At 38.2% G+C, this 13,596-nt stretch overlaps 1 protein-coding gene across 1 annotated transcript in view; it reads left to right on the top strand.

Annotated features, from left to right (window-relative positions):
• Nucleotides 1–13,596, top strand: part of LOC126260457 (2-amino-3-ketobutyrate coenzyme A ligase, mitochondrial-like) — a 181,414-nt gene that overhangs the window by 72,131 nt on the left and 95,687 nt on the right. Inside the window, exon 6 of the mRNA XM_049957785.1 lies at nt 9,769–9,961. Coding sequence (XP_049813742.1) covers nt 9,769–9,961 — 193 coding nt within the window. The remainder of the gene's footprint in view (nt 1–9,768; nt 9,962–13,596) is intronic.

Genomic DNA, 13,596 nt, shown 5'->3' with positions numbered 1-13,596 from the left:
AGTCAAAGGACATGAAAGGGAAGCAGTACTTTAATCGAGTAGGGAGTGAGACACGCTTGTAGCCGATCCCTTGTAGCAAAGAGAGCTAGAACCAATCCACTTGTTCTTATACCATGCCTAACAGTAATATATATATTTTTTTCTTTATTTGATCTAATTGTATGAATAACACATGTATGACTGTTTTGTATGCAGAGTGTCTTGCAGCCTTCATGTAGTTAATAAATGAAATTATTTGTACACATGCACAAGGAAAAGGCTGCTTACTTTTTCATATTTTTATTTTTATGGAATGGTATAGAGCTCTCACTTATCTTCAGAATTCCTACGGAAGGTAGATAGTAAATACAGAATGCTGTAAGCTATAGACTGTACATTACAGGAGTTAGAATGCGTTCATAATTTTGTGTATTTTCTATTAGAATGTCTAGTACTAGCTTGTATTTTATTGTTATGCCTTCCTCAAAATTTTACAGATGTTTTTAGAGATGTTCTATTAATTTTATGTGGTGTCCAGAATTTGATGTAAATTTATTATTTTCTTTTACAAGCAGGGAATTTTAGCCTGATTATTCACAACATCGTTTCCAGATTATTGACACTGACAACCTAATTGACAACCAAAAAACAATGTATGAGTAAATATTCTTAATTTGATGATCAGTATAAATGAGTGGTGATAGAATTTGGAATGAACTAACAAGTAACTCTGAATGTAGCAACATATTTCGTATGAAATTCCTTTGGTTGCTCTTTTAAATAAAAGTTTTACTCTTTCCAAAAAACTCTTGTTTCAAAATTTATTCAACATTAAAATTTTTGTCTTCCAGGACGTACCATTTTTAATGGGTGATTATTTCCAAAATTCAGTTACCTAGTTTTGTAGCCCTGATGTTTCTGATTATAAAAATGCCCTTTTGCACTAGAGAAACATGTGAGTTTGTTAATTACTCAGTATAGAAAATTTTATATATTAGCCATTTTTGATAGGAATTGTGAATCCCGTCAAGTGTATACATAGTATTCACAATATTGTCCATATAATTTTGTCATTTTTCCTGTTATCCAACCCATAGTCAAACAAGATTACACTATGGCTCACTGTAATTCCATACTAACTAATTTTGCCTTTTTTTTTTTTTTTTTTTTTTTTTTCCACTGGAAATGTATTTACAAATGTGAACTTCTATTACTGCACAATTCTATGAATAGTTGTACAGGACAATAGTGCAGTTAGTCAGCATCCGGTAATAAAATTGCATACAATTATGTGTTATTATAGTGCATATATCTTTGTGAGCTACTTTCAGGCAGTTCTCCTTCTGCTGTCAGTATGTGAATGTTTCAGTGTCAGAGATATTATCAATATGCAAACAAATAGCCATGTGCAATTATATATATTTTTTTAAATCATTCATTTAGTCAACATCTCTGTGAACAACTTTTATATGTATTTAATATGCAAACAAACCTAAATTCATGTTTCACTACTGTAAGTGCATTCAAATGGATGTAGGTTGCAGTTGTTATGCAGAGATGAAAAGCTCTAAACAGGATAGTTGTATCAGTCTTCAGTATGAGTAACATAATATAAACTATCTATCAATATCATGAAAAATTGCTACTCACTGTATAGCAGAGATGTTGAGTCGCAGATAGGCACAACAGAAAGACTGTCACAAACAATAGCTTTTGGCCAGTAAGGCCTTCATGAGAATTAGATGACAAATGAACACATACACACTCACACAACACACCTCACACACACATGACTGCAGTCTCAGACAACTGAAGCCAGCGTGGTTTCATAAGTACATTTCACTAATTAGTACTGTAAGTACATGGAGAAACACACAGAAATTTTAAAACTTTGTGCTAATGTGACAGTGAAATTGATATTCCTCACTAGACTTGTTAAGAACTAACTTATGTATATGGTGATAGATGAAGTGATTCTGAGAGAAATTGTATAGTACAGAAAGGGGATTCAACCAATCCAGTGTCTACTGAATAAAATAATGATTAGGTCTCTTATTTTATTTGAGTATGATAACCTGTGTATGCATTTATATTTTGTAATTTTTAGAATTACCATCAATCTATTCCAGCACTGCAGTGACAATGATTATGTGCTGTAGAGGTGCTGTCTTCCTTAATGATGACAACTGTCATGTAATTTTAAATATGCTTATGATGTCTTAATTTTGCCAATATAACCAACATGTCAATCATGCCACCTGCAGTTGACATAGTTTCATTTAATTCAAAATAAATTTGCTGACAATGAACATCTTGGCATTGGCTCTGTTAGGTACAGATATACTACCTATTAGTGAAATATGAAAGTTTGTGCAGACCAGGATTTGAAACTAGATTTTTTGCTGCAAGCATTAACTGATTAAGTGATAGTTGATTATAGTATAGGGATGTAGAGATTGTGTCATATGAAAGTTTGGTTTGGTCCAGGAGGCATGCAGAGATAGCTGAAGTGATTAAGATGACCACTCATGATAAATGGGAAATGGATCGTTCTCGGTCTGGCACAAATTTTCATATGTCACTAATAGGTGAAATATGTATGTCTAGCGCAGCTGAAGACAAGATATTCACAGTGAGCATATTTATTTTGAATTAATTTAAGATGGCTGTCAGTCATCATTAATATCTGTTCATCCAGACATTAATGTAAATATAGTTGTATGTATTGAGCAGTTACACTGGTGTCCAAAATTAAAACAACAAACTGAAATTTTCCACGGTTGCATTTATTTTGCCACAAAACAGTATAGATAGGTGATAGCAAAGTAGAAAAAATGTAAGAAATAAAGAACATAAAACTGCAACATGCATAACAGTACAAAAATGTTCATTTTTTCCAACTTAATGAATTTGCACACACACTCCCACAACTGGTTAATGTGCTCAGTATGGGGTGTGATCACCTCTGGCAGCAGTACAGGCCTGACAGTGACAGGGCCTGCTGTGAATGATGTCATTAATCTCATGCTGAGGCAATAATGCCTCCTCTTCTTGCAGAGATGCTGACAGGTCTTGTAGAGTGGTTGGTGGGTGCTGACACAATGCAACCCATTTTTCTAATGCATCCCAGCCATGCTCTGTGGGATTCAAATAGGGAGAGCGAACAGGCCACATCATGTGTGCAGTATCTTTTGTCTCCAAGAAAAAGTCACGCACCCGTGCTCTATGAGGTCGAGCATTACCATCCACCAGTAAGAAGTCTGGGTGCAAAACACTTCATAACAACAGCATGTGAGGCCCTCCAGTCTCATCAAGATATCTGACAGAAGTTAAACCCTGCCGATTCACTTGTATAATTTCATGAAGTGTTCGAGTGGTCAACATAATCCCTGCTCACAGCATTAGTGATCCTCCCTGATATCAGTCTCTTTACACAATGTTTGGGTCCTGAAATTGTGTTTCATGTTCCCTTCAGATGTGAATCCATCAAGAATCACTATCCAGAGAAAATTGGGACTCATCTATGAAAAGAACTTTGGCCCACTGTTCAACCATCCAAGTGGCACGTTGACAATTCCACTCTAGATACCCTCTTCTGTGAAGATGCATTAGAGGTATACATACAACAAGTCTCTGACAATAAAGAATGCTCTGCCAAAGCCTTCTGTACACCGTTTGCCTTGATACAACACATTCAGTGGATGCTGCAAGGTCACATACAGTTGCTGTATTGTTATGCCCTTACAGCCAAATAGCAGTCCTCTTTCTTCTGATGTCACTTGTGGTTGGCCCTCCCCTGGTCTTGGGACACAGTTTCATTCTACCACATCTGAGAAACAACACAACAGTTCATATTAAGCCATGGGGCCACTTAAGTTTGTGATGTCCTGCTTCCATTCTTCGTACAGTCTTCCACCACAGAGACTCTCCTTCTCTGTACCTCACTACAGTGTCTGTGACTGTGCACACAGCTGTTCTAGATGTGGGACTACCCAGAAACACTAGCCCATTTTATAGGTGCCCTAACGTTGTCATTGGCATGGTTGCCTGTTGACTGGAATGCCATCTTCCATGCAGAACATGATTGTACGGACATCTGTTGACAGTTTGTATGATTATATTGTGAATTAGACAAAGGATGGGGAAATAACAGTTTGTTGCTTTAATTTTGGGCACCAGTGTAGTTAAGTTAGAGTTATACTAATGGAAAAGTATTTGAGAGACTACTTACTTTAGATTTTGAGCTTATTGTGCTAACACTATACTTACATCTATGTATTTAATGTTGTACACATATAGTTCTGTTTATAAACTATTTTTCAGTTACTGATTATCATTTTACTCAAAGAACCACTAGAAATTTTTGAATATATACATTACCTGATCAATCCAGCTGACATTTACTGATCCCATGCCTGTTTTATTGTATACATGGTGAACATTAATAAAACTGACAAACTGCAGGGATGGATTCCTGACTGGAAATGAAGGAAGAAAGGTCCTGTGAACATGTGTCTGGAGAATGCATTATTGCCACGTTAGATGGTGCTGATGAATGACTATTCTTCTGAACATGTGCTCTTGTGTTCCTTGTGTGTTACAGGGTGTGTGATTGACACTGTATACTGTGACCAACAGAATGGTCCAGTACTCATGTCGGGAACAAGCCAGGATGGTGTCTGTGTACAGCTAGGCAGCATGGCTATATCAAAAGAAGCACCCTCACAGACACCAACCAGATCACACAACATTTCAATTCTTTTTTGGACATTTGTGTGACCATGGGTCCTTTCAGACAGACAAATGCGCAGGAGGTGCTGGACTGCATGTACACCACATTCGGAGGACTAGGTTCTATAGGATATTGAGACAAACCCTAGTACAAGCTCGAGGCAAGTGCTCTGCCAATAGGTTTACACCAAATTACAATTATGTGTATCCCTCATGGCAACCACTAGTATCCCTATCACCTGCAATCCTACGAAGGCCACTCTGAACATGTGAAACATGGATGTACTGCAAGTCTTTTCTATATTCTGTTGCAGTTTGTTGTCTTTGCATTACACCATCTGTTTCCAGACACATGTTCATAGGATCTTTTTCCTCCATTTCCAGTCAGGAACCTGTTCGTATATTTTGTTAGATTTGTTAATTTTCACCCTGTATACCTGTGTTTGATTTGATGCTAATTATGCTGTAGACAAGAAAGATCTCTGATGTGAAGTTTACACAAGTTCTATTCAAAGGAGATGAATATGGAAGACTGGTCCCAGGAAATGAGAAACAAAAAGGAAGATAAATGTACTGCATATATAATAAATGATAATACAGTTAGGTTTTTGTAAATAACACAGTCACATACTCTTTGCAGGAACAAGTAAAGTCCCATCATAATTCAGTTTGGCTAGTGTCTAGATGACTTTCCACATCTGTTACTGTTTGGATTTGTCTTAGACTTGTTCCATTGGATTTCTATACTAGCAGAATCTCTTGCATAAATTTTATACATGAAATTCTCTATGTTATGTAACAGCCATAGATTTTTTAATAGAATTTGCAAGTAGATTTTCTAGTGAGGAACATGATACACATTAATTTCGTTACACAGTTACATATTTATAATCATATCTCAGTTTTCAACCAATAATAATCATTGTTAAACATCATTTGAAGCAACATACATATATATAAATATTTTGATGAAATATCTGACCAAGCCATGTAAAAAGATGCAATCAAGTGTTGAAAATCTAAACACATAGTATATTGTTAATCTTCTATATAACTCAAAATATGTTATATACACTCCTGGAAATGGAAAAAAGAACACATTGACACCGGTGTGTCAGACCCACCATACTTGCTCCGGACACTGCGAGAGGGCTGTACAAGCAATGATCACACGCACGGCACAGCGGACACACCAGGAACCGCGGTGTTGGGCGTCGAATGGCGCTAGCTGCGCAGCATTTGTGCACCGCCGCCTTCAGTGTCAGCCAGTTTGCCGTGGCATACGGAGCTCCATCGCAGTCTTTAACACTGGTAGCATGCCGCGACAGCATGGACGTGAACCGTATGTGCAGTTGATGGACTTTGAGCAAGGGCGTATAGTGGGCATGTGGGAGGCCGGGTGGACGTACCGCCGAATTGCTCAACACGTGGGGCGTGAGGTCTCCACAGTACATCGATGTTGTCGCCAGTGGTCGGCGGAAGGTGCACGTGCCCGTCGACCTGGGACCGGACCGCAGCGACGCACGGATGCACGCCAAGACCGTAGGATCCTACCCAGTGCCGTAGGGGACCGCACCGCCACTTCCCAGCAAATTAGGGACACTCTTGCTCCTGGGGTATCGGCGAGGACCATTCGCAACCGTCTCCATGAAGCTGGGCTACGGTCCCGCACACTGTTAGGCCGTCTTCCGCTCACGCCCATAACATCGTGCAGCCCGCCTCCAGTGGTGTCGCGACAGGCGTGAATGGAGGGACGAATGGAGACGTGTCGTCTTCAGCGATGAGAGTCGCTTCTGCCTTGGTGCCAATGATGGTCGTATGCGTGTTTGGCGCCGTGCAGGTGAGCGCCACAATCAGGACTGCATACGACCGAGGCACACAGGGCCAACACCCGGCATCATGGTGTGGGGAGCGATCTCCTACACTGGCCGTACACCACTGGTGATCGTCGAGGGGACACTGAATAGTGCACGGTACATCCAAACCGTCATCGAACCCATCGTTCTACCATTCCTAGACCGGCAAGGGAACTTGCTGTTCCAACAGGACAATGCACGTCCGCATGTATCCCGTGCCACCCAACGTGCTCTAGAAGGTGTAAGTCAACTACCCTGGCCAGCAAGATCTCCGGATCTGTCCCCCATTGAGCATGTTTGGGACTGGATGAAGCGTCGTCTCACGCGGTCTGCACGTCCAGCACGAACGCTGGTCCAACTGAGGCGCCAGGTGGAAATGGCATGGCAAGCCGTTCCACAGGACTACATCCAGCATCTCTACGGTCGTCTCCATGGGAGAATAGCAGCCTGCATTGCTGCGAAAGGTGGATATACACTGTAGTAGTGCCGACATTGTGCATGCTCTGTTGCCTGTGTCTATGTGCCTGTGGTTCTGTCAGTGTGATCATGTGATGTATCTGACCCCAGGAATGCATCAATAAAGTTTCCCCTTCCTGGGACAATGAATTCACGGTGTTCTTATTTCAATTTCCAGGAGTGTAAAATGATAAAACTTTAACATATGACACAATGAAGAAGAGAAAGTTGGCTGAGTGGTGGTCAGATGAAGTTGGTCACTTCATGATGACAGATAAGCCAAATTCAGAAATGAAGATCATGTTCATCATATCAATAATGTTTTTTTCTGAATCACAATGCACCACCTCTCAGTAATGTTCTTGTGCACCAGTTTCAGCCATATTTCTCATATTTGGCGCCAGTAGACTTCAGGCTTCTCCCCAAACTCATATCTGCTCAAAGGGGAGCACATTGTGGATATTAAATCAATTCAGTGGAATGTGTCAGAGATTCTAAACAACACTTCACTTGAAGCTGTTGCCAACATCTTCCAGAGCCTCAACATCCAATACTGTGTGTGTGTGTGCAGTTATAAAAGGGGTGTTTTATTATTATTATTTATTTTCAACATCCTTGATTACAATATTTGTACTACTACATGTGTGTGTGTGTGTGTGTGTGTGTATACATGTGTTTGTGTGGAGTGTAATGTTTGCATTGTGCGATGATGATGATGAGAGAAGGGAGAGGGTGAAACCCAGTGCCAGCACATAGCCTACTCTTCGTAAATAGCACCTAGAAGGCCACCAAGCTTAGCATCCCCATCTGACAGACAGATCGCCATCACTTAATGAGACACTGTGAAGACATTTCGTATTCAAACCAGGACATTGGCACCAAGTTTGGTTATGAGTAACTGTATGCCACCATGTCTCCTCCCCTTGCTGGCTAAATACTGACAGGGCACATTTTTTCCACTATCAGGATATGAAGGGGGTTACCTACGTGTCGACAGACACTGCAGAAGTGTGCATTAGCAATGTCGGCCTCAGAGGCAGGTAGTGAATGGATGTATAATGAAAATCCTTGTATTGTAACAGGGAGTAGTATGTGTAGACATCTAGCTGTGACAGGTCAGAAAACATCCTATTTTGGTGGTCTCTGCTTGACATACAAGTTTTGTAGTAGTAAGTTGACAGAAAATTGAACTCAGTATACATGCACAGCTTGTAATGTCCCACTGTGTGTTGAGCCATATTTCCATCAGCTTCACAGAAAATACTTTATTTGCTCAATACTTTGTATACAACTACATGACTCATTTCATGAGACTATATCAGTAAATAACTGAAAAAAGTTAAGTTGATCTCATTAAATTTACTTGTTCTGAAAGACCAATGGGAAAAACGTACCCATTTTTTCTCATGAGCCACCTGTCAAGCATAAACTAAAACAAGTAGCAAACTTGTACCTAATACAATTTGATTTTCTTGCCCATCTATTTAGTCTACAAATTATGGAAATATTACCATATGGGTTATCAAATGAAATTTATGATTGGATTTAAATTTCTCAATGGGAAAGATACAGCATACATTCTTGGATGGAATGTTAGCAACAGAAGTAGAAGTAACTTCTGGTGTGTCCCAGAGAATGGTATAGTGACCCTCGTCATTCATGCTGTGTGTTAATAACCTGGCAGAATATGTTAATATTAAACTCAAACTTTTTGCAGATGATGCAGTTATTTATTATGAAGGACTTCCTCAAAAATCTGCACAAATATTCTGCCAGATCTTAATAAGACTTCAAGTTGGTGCAAAGATGAGCAACTTGCTTTAAAAGTTCAAAGTTCAAAGTGCACATCACAAAACACAATGAAGTAACATCCTAAGACTACCATATTAGTGAGTCATAATTGGATTCAGTCAATTCATACAAATACCTGGGTGTAAATCTGTAAGAACATGTAATGGAACAGTCACTTAGGCTTTATGTAGTAAAGCAACTGGCTGACTTTCATTGACTGGAGGATACTGGAAAAATGCAATCAGTCTACAAAAGAGATTGGTTAAAAACCACTTACGCATCCCATCTTAGAATGTTGCTGAAGTGTGTAGGGCCCATACCAAATAGGACTAGCTGGGGACAATGAATTTATAAAAGAAAGGCAGCATGGTTGGTCACAGCTTTGTTTGATTCAACGGAGAGTGGCTCAGAAACACTGAAAAACCTGAACTGGCAGATGCCTGAAGCTAGATGCCAATTATGTCATGAAAGCCTATTTACAAAGTTTCAAGAACCAGTGTTAAATGAAAAATCTTAAGAATATACTGCAGCTATTTATAACAAAGTTAGACTGGTTCTTCTGATGCTCCATTTGTTAATGGACTGGGAAGAAAACCTAATATTTGGTACAATAGCAAGCATCATACCCTACACAATGGTTTGCAGAGTCTGTATGTAGATGTAACTCAGTAGTTTTCAAGAGAGTGAATATATTTCATATATTCACATATTTATAAAGTTGAAGTTTTGTATGTTGGAAAATGTATGGACCACTTTCTAGGAGAGCTACATATTTACTCACAACTACTGAGTGGAAAAAGTTCTTGCTACATGTTGGTGGGAATATTTTACATCTTTTAGGTTAATAACTAAATAAATAGGTTTGGATTACAAATAAAGGCAGAGTGTTATAATGTGAAATAAAAAAAGATATTAATTCTTCACTGGTGAAAATATTTTCTCACAATCCTTACAGGGGAACTGAGGAATTGTGTGGCATGATGGGTGTAGCAGATGTTATTACTTCTACACTTGGAAAGGCATTAGGTGGTGGAACTGGAGGATATACAACAGGTTCAAAGGAACTAATTTGTTTTCTGAGACAATGTAGTCAAACATATCTCTTCACCAATGCAATACCACCTTCATCTGCTGCAGCTGGAATAAAGGTAATTAAGTCAAGTGATTACTTAATTTTTTTTCATTATGTTACTCATTGGGTCTGGACAAAGCTAGAAAAAGCAGAAACCAGCTATTTCCACTTATTACACTTTAGGTAGAAGTTTTTATGTAACTAAATAATAGAAATTCTGCTTTACTTATTTCAAGGGTACTATACCAAGATCACTATTTACTTAGGATTCCAAATCATGTCCTGATTTTTTGGCATTATGTGGACACTATATTGTGGCAGTTTTAGATGGGGAGTGTTTTGAACTATGGTTGCGTGTGATACTGGTAGAAGTCGGGTCTGAACTACCACTGCCATCTGTAGCAAACAGTTGTGCTGTAGCCACTACAATATGCTTTCTGTACTTCAGTTTGCTTTGTGTTGTGGATTGTTTTCTTTTTTCTTATTTTGAAATGAGTGAAGAGACTAATCCTGGTGCATAAAGGGATTCGAAAGCAACTTTCACCACAACAAAAGGAATCAGTAATCCCTGTGACTATTGTGTCAGTTCTGCTTTCATGGAAGCACAGAACACAGATGTAGGAGGGCAGCCCTTCAAGATAGAGGTGGGGCTTATTCCTCCACATCACTCCCCTCCACTGGGACAGCCAAAATTCTCATTTGTTTATGGTCATGGTCAACTGCCATGATATACTGTCCACAAAATATTTTTCTAGTAATTTTTCATCACATGGAACCATTTCCCTAGGATTTATAATTCCTGGATACCTTTTTATTGCATCCAGCTAATATTTCTAAATATTCTCAGTGTATGGTCCCCTTAAGGTGCCCCTAAAAATATTGCTTTGCTGTAACAAGGAAAGAACAAGAGGTGAGGAATGTATATTGAAAAAAAAGGACTGAATGGTAATGTAGTTTAAGGTGCCAGGTATCTCATCCTAAAACTATTCATACAGGTGCACCAAAATTCAAGATATATCACCCTCAGATAGCACACAGGATGAATTTACCATTCATTAAAATGGCAGTATTTTTTGAAATAGCATTACAGCATATCCTTTACCTCAGTGACACAAGGTTCTTAATAAATGCAAAGTGAATCTTATTTCATTAACATTCTGAAATACTGGTTTTTCATCTGTTTTGATGCATACCAAACATAATTTTATCATTTCAGAAAAAAAATCTATGAGCTTAAAATCCAGTGAACCAATGACTGAATTTTAATTGCATCATCATTTTTATATATTTTATGCTTATTCTGTAACAATTCAGATGCACTGTAACAATTCAGATGCACTACCAGTTTTCTTAATTACATTTTTGACCTGCTGATACAAATAAACATCATGTGAGGGACACAAATACATACACTTTGGATTATAACTTTCATAGAGCATGTAGCCTTTCCCAGTGTTATCTGGGGTGAACTCATTGTACAGTGTAGTATTGATCTGACCATTCCATGAGTCAACTAGTAACAAAAGCTCATTTTCTCCAACATACGATTTTATAACTAATTACAAGATTTATTTTAAAGTTCTTACATTAATTTTTCTGACTTGTAACAGGAAACTATGACATCTCTGTACTAACTACAAAAATTCAACTTTTTTGCTGAGTCTCAAACCAAACTTATTCCTGGCTTCTTCAAACAGAAAAATGCACATGGAAGAAATTCTCCATTGAGTGTCAGCAAGTAGTGTGGTGTATAGGTATGTGTCTTTTGGACAAATTCTCATTCTTGGTTTTCAGTCCTGATAGCTCAAAAAGCTGTTGTCATATAATCATAAGTGCATGTGCATCCCATTTGCTCAGTATTGGTGATGAATTTCAGTCTATAGTTACCTATTGTAACTAATGGTTGCACTCAAAATCTCTCTGCTTCATCAACAGTTCCTTCTGGTGTTGCTATCTCATTTTTGCTTGTGAATTTAGTAATTTTTCTTCATGCAAAGGAAAACACTCACCATATAGTTGTGATGCTGAGTCGCTGAGGCACAACAAAAAGACTTACAAATAAAGCTTTCAGCCATTATGGCCTCCATCAACAATAGACCCCCCCCCCCCCCATACACACACACACATACACACACACTTCACTTCAACAAGAAATACAAAGAGGTAAATGAGTTGCATTGCAACAGATATTCCAGTTAAAGAGGTGTTTGAAGCACATTCAAGACCACAGAAGGTGAAAGAGGAAAATAAATGCAAATCTCACAAGAGATGTTTATTTTTAAGAGAGTCTGACTTAGCTGGGACAGTTGAAAATAAAACATGTGAACCTTCAGATTGCTCAGACAGTGGAGATATCAAAAGTCAAACTGATGATAAAGAAGAATAAAACTGCCCAGCTATTCAAGAAGATTACATTGCAGTAGAGATCCCTGGCAAGAACTCAGTTCACTCCATTGGTAAAGTCATCAAGAACGAAGATAACAATGGGGTTATCAAGTGACATTTCTCTGTAGGGGGGGGCAAAAATCCCAATGCATTTGTATATCCATTTGTAGCTGATACATCATATGTGTCAGAAAAAAGTGTAGTAGTGATCTTACCAAAACCATGCTTGTTACACTGTACTGTAGTATGTGTTACACTGCCCCACACCGCTGCACATTGTAACAGTTTGCAGTCACACTTAATATTATCAATAAATACATTAGTTTCATAACCAAATAGAGTATGTGCAATTTACATGGTTGTTTAAGGTTCCTTAAATAAAGACATGAGGAAAGACAGCATTTTCACAAATTTTTGCCTTTTTTTCAAAAGATAACTTTTCTGTTGCACTGTGCCCCACCTTTCCCTACTTTATTTTGGTTCTAAACACTTAAGAAGACCATTTCCTCTTTTATCAATTTATAGGTTACTTTACTATTGCTGCCATACCCTTGTGCACAGATGTGATGAGAATTAACAAGTTCATTTCATTTTTCCACTTTACATTCACCACATATGTGTACTCTCTTTCTTCTAATTGATGTAATCATAGTTACATTTCATAAGTTTTCTAAACACACACATACACATTATTTATATTCCTTTTACTAATTTTTGGTTCTATCATGCTCAAGGAGCTGCTAACTGCAAATCTCAGATATATGTTATGTCAAGCATACATGGAAACACCTCTGTCATAAATTGGCACTATCCAGGTAATTTCGTTGTACTCTGCCCATTTGGAGAACTCTTTGCATATAATAACTACAATTACTTAAGTTTCTTATCCCTGTAATGACTGCTTTTACCTTCTGTAGGAAGTTACCTCTCAATCACCTATTATCCTTACAGTGCTAGTGTCCTCATTCCAGTCTTAATCCCTAAAGTGATTTTGATCATCCCGTCAATGCACTCACCAAACCTACACTACACATAGGCCATCCCTTCAATGGATTCATCTACTTTTTCCAATAGTTCAGATCTATGAGATACACTGAACCCCAAAAACCAATAATAATTAAGATATCCAACCCTTTTTCCATATTCATTTATTTGAGTAAATTTCTCCTTGGAGTTTTAGCTTCCCCTTAATGCCTATAAACTGACATTTGCAAAACCCTCTATAAACATACTTTCACCTATATTTCCTTTCCTATGTTAATGAATTCATAAACATCCCACTAACATACCTCTAGTCACCTTCTCATGGTACTGTGTGGTAAATTC

The sequence above is a fragment of the Schistocerca nitens genome, chromosome 5, assembly GCF_023898315.1.
Source record: "Schistocerca nitens isolate TAMUIC-IGC-003100 chromosome 5, iqSchNite1.1, whole genome shotgun sequence".
In the NCBI taxonomy this organism is placed as follows: domain Eukaryota; kingdom Metazoa; phylum Arthropoda; class Insecta; order Orthoptera; family Acrididae; genus Schistocerca; species Schistocerca nitens.
This window is presented reverse-complemented; position numbering and strand designations above follow the sequence as displayed.